This window comes from Macaca fascicularis, chromosome 16 (genome assembly GCF_037993035.2).
Source record: "Macaca fascicularis isolate 582-1 chromosome 16, T2T-MFA8v1.1".
Classification (NCBI taxonomy): Eukaryota; Metazoa; Chordata; class Mammalia; order Primates; family Cercopithecidae; genus Macaca; species Macaca fascicularis.
Genome location: NC_088390.1, coordinates 17,369,641 through 17,384,057, shown reverse-complemented (window position 1 = coordinate 17,384,057; position 14,417 = coordinate 17,369,641). Strand labels below are relative to the sequence as shown.

The 14,417-nt window shown below is 48.2% G+C and overlaps 1 protein-coding gene across 5 annotated transcripts in view; it reads left to right on the top strand.

The window, feature by feature from the left end:
- The first annotated feature begins 245 nt into the window (after positions 1-245).
- COPS3 (COP9 signalosome subunit 3) overlaps positions 246-14,417 on the top strand; it is a 38,419-nt gene continuing 24,247 nt past the window's right edge. For 3 of the 5 annotated variants that reach the window (XM_045375286.2, XM_045375285.2, XM_065532831.2), the window contains exons 1-4: positions 246-387; positions 6,526-6,655; positions 14,003-14,115; positions 14,204-14,253. In XM_045375286.2, the coding sequence (XP_045231221.1) occupies positions 333-387; positions 6,526-6,655; positions 14,003-14,115; positions 14,204-14,253 (348 nt within the window). In that variant the 5' untranslated portion in view covers positions 246-332. Of the gene's footprint in view, positions 388-6,525; positions 6,656-13,609; positions 13,708-14,002; positions 14,116-14,203; positions 14,254-14,417 lie in introns of all 5 variants that reach the window. The other 2 variants (XM_074018699.1, XM_074018700.1) reach the window with 1 other exon arrangement.

The window sequence follows — 14,417 nt, the reverse complement described above, 5'->3', positions numbered from 1 at the left end:
AAAATCCAGAACCAGAAAATACTTGCTTAATTATGAGTTTCGTTCCTTCCTTTGCCCACTATCCCCATTTAACGTGCGGAGGTATTTCACAAGTGCACTGAAAGAAGACGCCGGAGACTATGAACTCTAACTTCCGGCTACAGCGAGTAAGGCTGTTTCCATGGAAACAGTAACGGGTTGGCAGCTAGGTAGATTCTCGCGGTGCTTGAACCAGCGGAAGTGACGTCGCCGCTCGCGAGGCCCTCAGGTGGCTTGCCGCGGCCCCTCCTCCCAGAGCGGCAGCCTTTTCCCGCGCGTGGTGGCTTCGGCTCTCGGGCCGCCCGGGGGAAAACATGGCGTCTGCCCTGGAGCAGTTCGTGAACAGTGTCCGGCAGCTCTCGGCTCAAGGTGAGGCCCTAGGTCGCCGGGCTGGGCATTGGCGGGTACCGGGGACGGGCCTGCATCCCCAGGCGACGGGCCTGCATCCCCAGGCGCCAGCACGGATGGCTGGGACGGCCCTTTTAGTCCTGAGCCTATTCTCTGGGGCCGGGGTATGGGTTGCGGCGTTTAGATAAGGGCAGGATCGAGCGCGGCCAAGTGTAGGCAGCCCTCTCGTGCTCCGTTGTCCTCGCCGGCCGGCCTCCCCTCCCTCGGGCCGCCGGGAGCCCCCTCCCCCCGGCCTGGGCCCCTTCAACCGGGTGCTTTGCTTGACAGTTTGGGGGCGTGACTTCCGCCAGGCGACATCTCGGGCGACTATTGGTCCCTTCTGTCTCTCTTGCCTTCGGTGATTGGCGCACCGCCATGTCAGCTTCGCCGCCGCTCCGCCGCCTGCTGACTAGGCCGCCGGGAGCGGGCGGGACGCGAGTCGGTTCTGGGTGCCTTGGCTCTGCGGCTCGCCTCGGCCAGCTCCGCTGCCAGGCGGCGCACGCTCGGGAACCCGTGCGCCTATTTTGGTCCTACAGAATGCTGCGGAAGCTCTCGCTCGTAGCTCTCCATTTCTTTTTCTTTCTTTCTTTCTTTTTGGAGACAGAGTCTCCCTCTGTCGCCGAGGCTGGAGTGCAGTGACGCGATCTCGGCTCACTGCAACCTCAGCCTCCCGGGTTCAAGCGATTCTCCTGTCTCAGTCTCCCAAGTAGTTGAGATTACAGGCGCCCACCAGCTCACACAGCTTTTTTTTTTTTTTTTTTTTTTTTTTTTTTTTTTTTTTGAGACGGAGTCTTACTCTGTCTCCCAGGCTGGAGTGCAGTGGCACGATCTCGGCTCACCTCAACCTCCGCCTCCCGAGTTCGAGCGATTCTCCTGTCTCAGCCTCCCGAGTAGCTGACATTACAGGCGCCTGCCAGCTCACACGGCTTTTTTTTTTTTTTTTTAAGACGGAGTCTCACTGTCTCCCAGTCTCCCAGGCTGGAGCGCAGTGGTGCGATCTCAGCTCACCTCAATCTCCGCCTCCTGGGTTCAAGCGATTGTCCTGCCTCAGCCTCCCGAGTAGCTGGGATTACAGGCGCCTGCCACCACGCCCGGCTAATTTTTGTATTTTTAGTAGAGACAGGGTTTCACCATGTTGGCCTGGCTGGTCTCCAACTCCTGACCTCAGGTGATCCACTGGCCTCGGCCTTCCAAAGTGCTGGGATTACAGGCGTGAGCCACCGCGGCCAGCCCACGCGGCTTTTTTTTTTTTGTATTTTTTTGTAGAGATGGTTAGCCCCAACTCTCCCGCCCCGAGACGGAGTCTTGCTCTGTAGCCCGGGCTGGAGTGCAGTGGCGTGATCTCGGCTCACTGCAAGGTCTGCCTCCCGGGTTCACGCCATTCTCCTGCCTCAGCCTCCCGAGTAACTGGGACTACAGGTGCCCGACACCACGCCCGGCTAATTTTTTTTTTTTTTTTTTAAGTAGAGACGGGGTTTCACTGTGTTAGCCAGGATGGTCTTGATCTCCTGACCTCGTGATCCGCCCGCCTCGGCCTCCCAAAGTGCTGGGATTACAGGCTTGAGCCGCCGCGCACAGCCGAGATGGGGTTTTTACCACGTTGGCCAGACTGGTTTCAAACTCCTTACCTCAAGCGATTCGCCCACTTCGGCCTCCCAAAGTGCTAGGATTACAGGTGTGAGCCACTGCGCCCAGCCAGGACTCCATTTTTAGGGGTAGAATTGTGATGATTTTGCTCTCACTTTCCACGTTGTTTGGTTCATTCATTGCATATGAATGTACCAAATTCTGAACCCGAAATTAGAATAATTAGATGCTGGCTGTGAAGGCCCCTTTAACTATCCGTGCTTCAGTTTCTTCGTCTGCAAAATAGGTCCCTAGTTTATATAGAGTTGTGAAGATTCAATGAGAGAAGCCATGTAAAAGCACTTGGAACAGTGACTGTCATAAGGGGTGCAATAAAAGCAGCTGCAAATTATTGTTACCGTCATTAATTGTAAAGTTCTAGGAGCTGCATGACCTTGGACAAGTCACGTTTAATCTCTGAGTCTTTTGTATCTCCATTGTAAAAATGGAGGGGTGCTTTTACCTCACTGGGGTAAGACAAATGATCTGATATGGAGCTGCACTTAATAAGAGTTCTTTCTCTTTTTCCTTTTTATTAATAGAAATTAGGTTCACAGGGAAGGCACAGGCTTGCTTTTTCCATGAATAAAGGAACCACTGGTTTAATTTATGCTACAAATACCTAGTGTTCTCCTTCCTGGGGTGTAGTGTAGTTAGAAACTTCAGGTTGAAATCCTGTCTCGGTCACTTCTTGTGTGAGCCACTTAATTTCCCTGGGCCAATTTTCTTAATTATAAAACAGAACTAGGGCTGTTGTGGGCATCAGGTTATAGGATGCTATAGGAACAGTTTGCTAGACAGAGATAAAGATGGTAACTTTCATTGCTGTTGGCTGCTGTGCCTCACACTCACTGCATAGGAAATCTTTGAGTTTCAGGCCAGGCGGGTGTGGTGGCTCACTTATGTAATTCCAGCACTTTGGGAGACCAAGCTCACTCATGTATTTCCAGCACTTTGGGAGACCAAGGCGGGCAGATCACCTGAGGTCAGGAGTTGGAGACCAGCCAGGCCAACGTGGTGAAACCCCATCTCTACTAAAAATAAAAAAAATTAGCCGGGCGTGGTGGCCGGAGCCTGTAGTCCCAGCTATTCGGCAGTCTGAGGCAGGAGAATGGTGTGAACCTGGGAGGCTGAGCTTGCAGTGAGCCAAGATTGTGCCACTACACTCCAGCCTGGGAGACAAGAGCGAGACTCTGTCTCAAAATAAATAAATAAATAAAAGAATTTTATTGCCCACATCTCTGGTTGGACTGATTTCAGATGCACTCTGTGACACTTAAGCTTTTTTTTTGACTCTGCCCTTGGCCCTGCACTAATTAATTATCTAATGATTCTATAGTGACCCAGCTTTTATTTCAGTCTCAACTTGGCACTGATTGTTAACTAGTAGAGAACTAATGGATTGCAATGCTTATTTCTGGGTGCTACAAATTATTGTTAATATATTTAGAGTAATAGGTTAAAAGGCAAATTATTCAACTAGAAGAAGTTACTTCATACCTACCAGTGAGATCTGTAATACAATGAAGATGAGTTGGTATTTCCCAGTTAAATCTGTGTGATCTCAAGAGGTGATACCTAATAAGATCACAGCTGTTTTATTTTTGTTTTGTAATGCATGTGTGTAATATGTTTCCTTTGCTTTCAGTAAAACGTATCAAATTGAAAAGTGTTAAATTATCAAAAGTACCTAGCTATAGTCACTTGTATTTTAAACTTTATACTATGTTGTATTCTTTTAGTAAGGAAAAGATTATGCAGTTGCTCTGCAGAAATAGAGAAGTTGGAAACTTGAGGTTAATGCCCATGGTCTTTTTTTTTTTTTTTTTTTTTTTTGAGACGGAGTCTCATGCTGTTGCCCAGGCTGGAGTGCAGTGGCGCGATCTCGGCTCACTGCAAGCTCCGCCTCCCGGGTTCCCGCCATTCTCCTGCCTCAGCCTCCTGAGTAGCTGGGACTACAGGCGCCCGCCACCGCGCCCGGCTAATTTTTTGTATTTTTAGTAGAGACGGGGTTTCACTGTGGTCTCGATCTCCTGACCTTGTGATCCGCCCGCCTCGGCCTCCCAAAGTGCTGGGATTACAGGCTTGAGCCACCGCGCCCGGCCTAATGCCCATGGTCTTAAATGTATCCCTGCTGTTACCAGAAAGACAGCTAGAGTGTGACCATCCTATCTTCATGAGAGTAATTGTCAAAATTGATGGGTCGGCCGGGCGCGGTGGCTCAAGCCTGTAATCCCAGCACTTTGGGAGGCCGAGACGGGCGGATCACGAGGTCAGGAGATCGAGACCATCCTGGCTAACACAGTGAAACCCCGTCTCTACTAAAAAATACAAAAAACTAGCCGGGCGAGGTGGTGGGCGCCTGTAGTCCCAGCTACTCGGGAGGCTGAGGCAGGAGAATGGCGTAAACCCAGGAGGCGGAGCTTGCAGTGAGCTGAGATCCGGCCACTGCACTCCATCCAGCCTGGGCGACAGAGCGAGACTCCGTCTCAAAAAAAAAAAAAAAATTGATGGGTCTACTTCGAGGTACCAATTTAGGCCTAATTTTTTTCCCCCCGAGACAGAGTCTTGCTTTGTTGCCCAGGCTGGAGTGCAGTGGTGCAATCTCAGCTTACTTCAGCCTCCGTCTCCCGGGTTCAAGGATTCTCCCACCTCAGTCTCCCTAGTAGCTGGGATTACAGGTGTGTGCCACCACACCCAGCTAATTTTTGTATTTTTAGTAGAGACGATTTCTCCATGTTGGTCAGCCTGGTCTTGAACTCCTGACCTCGAGATTTGTCCACCTTATCCTCCCAAAGTGCTAGGATTATAGGTGTGAGCCACAGCACCCAGCTGAGGCCTAACTATTAATAGATTCTGTACCTTAGTTGTTAAAGTGTAGCATTGCAGGCTGGGCATGGTGGCTCACGCCTCTAATCCCAGCACTTTGGGAGGCCAAGGTGGGAGGATTACTTGGGCCCAGGAGTTAGAGACCAGCCTGGGCAACATAGCGAGACTCCTGTCTCTACAAAAAAACTTAAAAAATAAGATGGACATGGTGACGTACACCTGTAGTTCCAGCTACTCAGGAGGCTAAGGTGGGAGGATTGCTTGAACTCAGGACGTGGAGGCTGCTTTGAGCTGTGATCACACCACTGCACTGCAGCCTGGGCGACAGAACGAGACCCTGTCTCAAAAAACAAAACAAAACAAACATACTATTGCAGTATAGGGGAAAAATAGATCAATTAGGAGATTAATTCAACAAGTAGCTGCTTGATGAGCTGCTAAGCAAGTGTTGTATTCTAGAGCTGGAGAGAGGGACAGTCCCTCCACCTGAGTTTACTGAATTACCTAACCACCGCAGTCCCATGCGAGGCAGAGAGGGCAGATACCCAGCTTAGCCATGAGGAAGGGAGCTGAGATGAGGGTCCAGAGACGCCGCAAGTTGATTGTTGAATGCTGGATGAGGCTCAGTTCATAGCAGAGGATGTGGGAGAGAAGGACAGAAAACAGCCATGTGTAGAAGCATAAAGAGGAGAGAAGATAGAATGTTGATTTTCTGAGCTTGCTGTAATCAGAGAGTAGGTGTGTGAGGGGAAGTAGCAGGAGATAAGGCTGGAAAGATAGCAGGGACCAGTTACTGAAGGACCTTAGTCCAGGCTGAGACGTTTGCACTTCTTAAAGTCATTGGAGTAACTTGATTGAATGCACAGTTTAGAACTGACAGTACTAATATGGAGTGTGGGTTGGAGGAGAGAAAGATCACGGTAGGCAGACCATTTAGAAGATTTATGATGTAGGCCGGGCGCGGTGGCTCACGCCTGTAATCCCAGCACTTTGGGAGGCCGAGGTAGGTGGATCACAAGGTCAGGAGTTCAAGACCAGCCTGGCCAAGAAGGTGAAACCCCGTCTCTAGTAAAACTACGAAAAATTAGCCAGGTGCGGTGGCAGGCGCCTATAATCCCAGCTACTCTGGAGGCTGAGGCAGGAGAATCGCTTGAATTCGGAGGCGGAGGTTGCAGTGAGCCGAGATTGCGCCACTACACTCCAGCTTGGGCGACAGAGTGAGACTCCGTCTCAAAAAAAGAAAAAAAAAAATTTATGATGTAATCCAGAGAAAAAATGATGAGGATCTGAATTAGGGCAGAGAGGGGAGAGAGAAAGAAATGGAGCTGAGAGACCTAGGAAGAAAAACTAAATCATTTGGATGCAGAGAGCTGTTAATAGTAACATTTGCATTTTGGCTTGGGAGACTGGAAAAGAGAATAGAGAAAAAGGTGAAACATTCAGAGTCAGAGAGAAGTGGGAGGTCCAGGTAATCTCTAACTCGTTTTGAGACCATGGATAGGTTGATTCACCCCTCCAGTCCTTCAGGATCCTCATCTGAAATGAAGGAGATGTAAGAATCCTTTTTGGGCACTTCAGGCTCTGAAGCACAAAGTTGTGGTTAGAGTTCCATTAGTTTAGTTAGTGCTGTAGCTAAAATGCAATAGTGTTGTTTCTGTTTTCCAGGGCAAATGACACAGCTTTGTGAACTGATCAACAAGAGTGGGGAACTCCTTGCGAAGAACTTATCCCATCTGGACACTGTGCTCGGGGCTCTGGATGTACAAGAACACTCCTTGGGCGTCCTTGCTGTTTTGTAAGGGGCATCTTCTTTTATAGTTTTGTGCTTGTTAAAACCGAACATTCTGCACTTTCTGGCTTTATTTTTATTTGTTTATTTATTCAAGACGGAGTCTCAGTCTTAGTGGCGCAATCTTGGCTCACTGCAAGCTCCACCTCCTGGGTTCTCACCATTCTCTTGCCTCAGCCTCCCGAATAGCTCGGATTACAGGCGCCCGCCACCACGCCCGGCTAATTTTTTGTATTTTTAGTAGAGACGGGATTTCACCATGTTAGCCAGGATGGTCTCCATCTCCTGACCTTGTGATCCGCCCGCCTCAGCCTCCCAAAGTGCTGGGATTACAGGTGTGAGCCACCGCGCCTGGCCCTGGCTTTATTTTTATTTATTTATTTATTTTTGGTATAGAAAGTAAACTATTGTAAACAACATTGAGCTCTTTTGCAAAACTGAAATTATAGCAGTTACAGTTTAATCATTCCAACTAATCATTGCTTGTTATATTTTGTTCAATTTTATCTTTTTTTTTTTTTTTTTTTGAGACGGAGCCTTGCTCTGTCACCCAGGCTGGAGTGCATGTGTCCGGGCACAGTGGCTCATGCCTATGATCCCAGCACTTTGGGAGGCCGAGGCGGGTGGATCACCTGAGATCAGGAGTTTGAGACCAGCCTGACCAATAGAGTGAAACCCTGTCTCTACTAAAAATATAAAAATTAGCTGGGCATGGTGGTGGGTGCCTGTAATTCCAGCTACTCAGGAGGCTGAAACAGGAGAATTGCTTGAACCTAGGAGGTGGAGGTTGCAGTGCGCTGAGATCGTGCCACTGCACTCCAGCCTAGGTGACAGAGTGAGACTGTCTCAAAAAAAAAAAAGAAAACCTTTATGTTTATACAAATTCTGAAAATTTGTTTTAAAAAATGGCCATCTGAATTGTGGGGAGTATAGTTTGCATTTATCTGAGTACTTTTATTCATGTAATCCATAGGACTGTCCACATTTTCTAAATTAAAAAGAAATTCGGAAGAGTACTGCCACAGGGCACGGCAGAATACATTGAATGAAAATATCGGCTGGGCACAGTTGCTCATGCCTACAATCCCAACACTTTGGGAGGCCAAGATGGGAGGATCATTTGAGGCCAGGAGTTTGAGACCAGCCTAGGCAACATAACAAGGCCCTATCTCTGCAAAGAATAAAAAAGTTAGCTGGGTGTAGTGGTACATGCCTGTACCACTGGGTGTAGTGTACATGCCTAGCTTCTCAAGATGCTGAGGTGGGAGGATCGCTTGAGCCCAGAAGTTCAAGGCTTCAGTAAGCTACAGTTAAGCCATCGCACTCCAGCCTGCATGACAAAGTGAGACCTTGTCTCAAAAAAAGAAAAAGTATGAAAGGTCCAAAGCAACATTGCTTAGAATTCCCTTCAAACAAATTTAAGCTATTTAAGACCAAATTAAATAGACCTTATTTTAATTGGGGTTCTTTGTAACTGTGTACTTGACAGTAATTCTCTTGATGTTATAGTATTATAAATTGGGATATTGTGGTTGTCATGACATTTGAAATGATATAAATAAACTGAGAAGAAATTGACTTAAAGTGAGAGTCTGGCTTCACTTACACTGGGATTCCTGAGACAAAGGTATGTGTCTGGAGCAGAGTTTAGAGAAGAATCTTTGTCAGAATGGAAGGATCTAGAGTTATGCTCTGCAATATGGTGGTGGCCACTAGCCATATGCAGCTATTTAAATTAAAATTAAAGATTCGAGTGCACTTGCCATGTTTCAAGTACCCAGTAGCCACATGTGGTCACATGTCCTTGTCTTAGCACAGATCTATAACATTTCCACCACTGCAGATAGTTCTATTGGACAGTGCTGGTAAGGATTTCTACTGTCTGTATTTTCTTATTTATATAAAAGAGCAGATGCTGGGCACAGTGGCTCACACCTGTAATCCTAGCACTTTGGGAGTCTCTGTTTGAGACCAGCCTGGGCAACATAGCAAGACCCCATCTCTACGGGAAAAAAAGTGGCCAGGTATGGTGGCTTATGCCTGTAATCCCAGGACTTTGGGAGGCTGAGGTGGGCAGATTGCCTGAGCTCAGGAGTTCGAGACTAGCCTGGGAAACATGGCGAAACCCTGTCTTTACAAAAAGTACAAAAATTAGGCAGGCGTGGTGGTGTACACCCGTGGTCCTGGCTACTCAGGAGGCTGAGGTGGGAGGATCACTTGAGTCCAGGAGATTGAAGCTGCAGTGAGCTGTGCTCGTGCCACTGCACTTCTGCCTGGGTGACAGAGCAAGACCTTGTCTCCCACCCCCGCCCCCCAAAAAAAAGCCGGGTGTGGTGGCGCATGCCTGTGGTCCCAGCTACCCAGGAGGCTGAAGTGGGAGGATTGCTTGAGGCTGGGAGGTCAAGGCTACAGTGAGCTATGCTTGCACTAGTGCATTTCAGCCTGAGTGACATCAAGACCCTATCTCAAAAAAGAACAGACAGCATGCATTTTTTTTTTTTTTTTTTTTTTTGAGACGGAGTCTCGCTGTGTCGCCCAGGCTGGAGTGCAGTGGCCGGATCTCAGCTCACTGCAAGCTCCGCCTCCCGGGTTTACGCCATTCTCCTGCCTCAGCCTCTCAAGTAGCTGGGACTACAGGCGCCTGCCACCTCGCCCGGCTAGTTTTTTTTTTTTTGTATTTTTTAGTAGAGACGGGGTTTCACCGTGTTAGCCAGGATGGTCTCGATCTCCTGACCTCGTGATCCGCCCGTCTCGGCCTCCCAAAGTGCTGGGATTACAGGCTTGAGCCACCACGCCCGGCCAGCATGCGTGTTTTATACACACATAAACTCACATATATGTATGTATCAGGTGAGTAATGGACATGAAAGCATTTTGAAGCTGTAAGGTGCTTTACCATTGTATGTGTTAGGTAAGGGATGGAAAGAACCCTGAGATTCTGGCTGAGGACCCTGGTTTTGAATCTGTATATTCTTCCAATTTTGAGTTGTGGGGCCCAGAGCTTCATATTTTTTATTTTTATTTTTATTTTATTTTATTTTATTTTTTTTGAGATGGAGCTTAGCTCTGTTGCCCAGGCTGGAGTACAGTGGCGCGATCTCGGCTCACTGCAAGCTCCGCCTCCCGGGTTCACGCCATTTTCCTGCCTCAGCCTCTCGAGTAGCTGGGACTACAGGCTGAGTAGCTGGGGCTACAGGTGCCCGCTACTATGCCCGGCTAATTTTTTGTATTTTCAGTAGAGACGGGGTTTCACCGTGTTAGCCAGGATGGTCTTGACCTCCTGACCTCGTGATCTGCCTGCCTAGGCCTCCCAAAATGCTGGGATTACAGGTGTGAGCCACCGCTCCTGGCCCTGAGCTTCACGTTTTTATTTATAAACTGGCAGTTGCAATGCCTCACTGACCTATTGTGAACCCCAAGTGAAATTGTTTCTCATGTGTCTAATAATTACACAGTGTAAATACGGATGTATGGTGACATTGTTAAGTCAAATAATGCAGTACAGTTGGAAGTAGACAAACCAAAAGATGTAGGAGAGGCCGGGCGCGGTGGCTTAAGCCTGTAATCCCAGCACTTTGGGAGGCCGAGACGGGCGGATCACGAGGTCAGGAGATCGAGACCATCCTGGCTAACACGGTGAAACCCCGTCTCTACTAAAAAATACAAAAAACTAGCCGGGCGAGGTGGCGGGCGCCTGTAGTCCCAGCTACTCGGGAGGCTGAGGCAGGAGAATGGTCTAAACCCGGGAGGCGGAGCTTGCAGTGAGCTGAGATCCGGCCACTGCACCCCAGCCTGGGTGACAGAGCAAGACTCTGTCTCAAAAAAAAAAAAAAAAAAAAAAAAAAGATGTAGGAGAAATTACGGTTAGGTAATATCCATTTAGTTTTTCTTTTCTTCTTTTTTTTTTTTTTTTTTTTTTTTTTTTGAGACAGTCTCACTTTGTCATCCCGACTAGAGTGCAGTGGTGTGGTCTCAGCTCACTGCAACTTCCGCCTCCCAGGTTCAAGCGATTCTCCCACCTCAGCCTCCCAAGTAGCTGGGACTACAGGTGCATGCCACCACACCCAGCAAATTTTTGTATTTTTAGTAGGGAGGGGGTTTCACTGTGTTGACGAGGCTGGTCTTGAACTCCTGACCTCATGGTCCGCCCACCTTGGCCTCCCAAAGTGCTGGGATTACAGGCGTGAGCCACTGCACCCAGCTTGCTTTTTTTTTTTTTTCCTTTGAGACACAGTTTCACTCTGTCCCCCAGGCTGCAGTGCAGTGGCGGGACCTCTGCTCACTGCAGCCTCTGCCTCCTCAGTTCAAGTGATTCTCCTGCCTTGGCCTCCCAAGTAGCTGGGACTATAGGCGCATGCCAGTATGCCCAGCTAACTTTCATATTATTAGTAGAGACCGGATTTTGCCACGTTGGCCAGGTTGGTCTTGAATTCTTGACCTCAAGTAATCTGCCTGCCTTGGCCTCCCAAAGTGCTGAGATTAGAAGTGTGAGCCACAGTGTCTGCCCTGGTTTTTCTTGAAATTATGTTTCAACAGTACTTTTTTTTTCTAGAAAAGAACTTGAAATTTCTGGCCGGGCGCTGTGGCTCAAGCCTGTAATCCTAGCACTTTGGGAGGCCAAGACGGGCGGATCATGAGGTCAGGAGATCGAGACCATCCTGGCTAACCTGGTGAAACCCTGTCTCTACTAAAAAATACAAAAAAACTAGCTGGGCGAGGTGGCGGGCGCCCGTAGTCCCACCTCCTCGGGAGGCTGAGACAGGAGAATGGCCTAAACCTGGGAGTCGGAGCTTGCAATGAGCTGAGATCCGGCCACTGCACTCCAGCCTGGGCGACAGAGCGAGACTCCGTCTCAAAAAAAAAAAAAAGAAAAGAACTTGAAATTTACTTACAACCATTGCCTTAATAGTGCTAGTTTACATGATTTCTCTCCTAAAACCTATCACCAGCGCCGCCTTGGAGTGTTTCTTATGGCAGTTGATGGCACCATCTGCCGAGTTACTTGGGAAGGATCACCTGAGTCCTCCTCCTCACCACTCCACTCCTCCTGTCCTGCCCATCAGTTGTTCTGTCAGTGTTATTCCCAAGTAGACCACACAGCTGCTGATGGCAGCATCTTTAACCTAAGCCTCTGCCCACCTCCAGCCCGCCCATAGCTCTCACTCTTGGTCCCCCTTAGTATGTCCTCAAAACAGGAAAAGCAACAACAGTTTTTTGTTTTTTGTTTTGAGACGGAGTCTCCCTCTGTCGTCCAGGCTGGAGTGCAGTGGTGCAATCTCAGCTCACTGCAGCCTCTGCCTTCCAGGCTCAAGCAGTTCTCATGACTCAGCCTCCTGAGTAGCTGGGACTACAAGTGTGCGCCACCACACCTGACTAATTTTTATATTAGTAAAGACAGGGTTTCAGTGGATGGCCAGGCTGGTCTGGAGCTTCTGGCCTCAAGTGATCCACCTGCCTCTGCCTCCCAAAGTGTTGGGATTACAGGCAGGAGCCACTATGCCCACCTGCAACAACTGATTTTTTGTTTGTTTGTTTGTTTGTTGAGACGGAGTCTCGCTCTGTCGCCCAGGCTGGAGTGCACTGGCGCGATCTAGGCTCACCTTAAGCTCTGCCTCCCAGGTTCACGCCATTCTCTTGCCTCAGCCTCCCGAGTAGCTGGGACTAGAGGTGCCTGCCACCATGCCTGGCTAATTTTTTGTATTTTTAGCAGAGACGGGGTTTCACCGTGTTAGCCAGAATGGTCTCAATCTCCTGACCTTGTGATCCAATCACCTCGGCCTCCCAAAGCGTTGGGATTACAGGCGTGAGCCACCACGCCCGGCCTTTTTTTTTTTTTTTTTTTGAGACAGTCTTGCTCTGTCTCACAGGCTGGAGTACAGTGGCACGATCTCGGCTCACTGCAACCTCCGCCTCCTAGGTTCAAGCAATTCTCCTGTCTCAGCCTCCTGAGTAGCTGGGACTACAGGCATGTGCCACCACGGCCGGCTAATTTTTGTGTTTTTGTAGAGATGGGGTTTCACCACATTGGCTAGGCTGATCTCAAGCTCCTGACTTTGTGATCTGCCCACCTCGGCCTCCCAAAGTGCTGGGATTACAGGCTTGAGCCACCATGCCCAGCCTATTTGGCTTCATTTAGTGGAATTTTTCATCTTGAAAGTTGTTCCTTATTAAACATATATATATATATATATATTTTTTTTTTTTTTTTTTTTTTTTTTTGAGATGGAGTTTTGCTCTTTTTGCACAGGCTGGAGTGCAATGGCACCATTTCAGCTAACTGCAACCTCCACCTCCCGCATTCAAGTGATTCTACCTCAGCCTCCCAAGTAGCTGTTATTACAGGCATGCATGCACCACCACGCCTGGCTAATTTTTTGTATTTTTAGTAGAGACGGGGTTTTTCCATGTTTGTCATGCTGGTCTCGAACTCCTGACCTCAGGTGATCCACCCGCCTTGGCCTCCCAAAGTGCTGGGATTACAAGTGTGAGCCACCGTGCTGGGCATAAACATATTTTTCTTTTTTCTGGGGTTTTTTTTTTTTTTTGAGATGGAGTCTCGCTCTGTTGCCCAGGCTGCAGAGTGCAGTGGCACAATCTCGGCTTACTGCAAGCTCAGCCTCCCAGGTTCATGCCATTCTCCTGCCTCAGCCTCCCAAGCAGCTGGGATTACAGGTGCCCACCACCACGCCCGGCTAATTTTTTGTATTTTTAGTAGAGATGGGGTTTCACCGTGTTAGCCAGCTGGTCTCGATCTCCTGACCTCGTGATCCACCCACCTCAGCCTCCCAAAGTGCTGGGATTACAGGCGTGAGCCACCGTGCCCAGCCACATATTTTTCTTAACCCTTATTTGTGTCTGTTCTGTATCTTGATTGTGCAAAATAATCAGGTCAGGAAAATCTCACAGATTCTAGTTCTTATTTATTTGCTTTTTAAAACTGGATCTTGCTCTGTCACTCAGGCTGGAGTGCAGTGGCATGATCATAGCTGACTGCAGCCTCAACCTTCTAGGCACAAGTGATCCTCCAGCCTCAGCCTCCCAAGTATCTGCAACTACAGGTATGCACCTCCACGCCTGGCTAATTCATTTTTTGTAGTAGAGACAGGGTCTTACCATGTTGCCCAGACTGGTCTCAAACTCCTGGCCTTTAGCAGTCCTCCTGCCTCTGACTCTGAAAGTGCTTGGATTACAGTCATGAGCCACTGTCCTGGCCTAGTTCTTAATTCTAAAAAATACTGTTGCTCATTTAATTTTACAGAGTATCAGAGGCAGGATGGATTTCTTGGATACGTTGCTTCTGTATTTTATCCCATGAACTATCAGGGTAATTTGATTATTTTCTCCTTATTCTAGGTTTGTGAAGTTTTCTATGCCCAGTGTTCCTGACTTTGAAACGCTATTCTCACAGGTTCAACTCTTCATCAGTACTTGTAATGGGGAGCACATTCGATATGCAACAGACACTTGTAAGCTAAATAACATTTTATTCTCCATTGAAAATATTTTGCCCTTGTGGTTATATTTATATTTTCAATATTTTGTTATTGTATCTAGTTGCTGGGCTTTGCCATCAGCTAACAAATGCACTTGTGGAAAGAAAACAGGTAAGAAATACTATTCAAGTATTCCTAGTTTTGTTAAAATATGTAACTAGCTTACACAGTGAACTACTTTATTAAGATTCCGGTTAGTACTTAGCATCCACCACCTAGATATCTGTGGTCACTTGAGAGCACTCACAGTCATTGCTGTAAGCACAGGAAGCCCC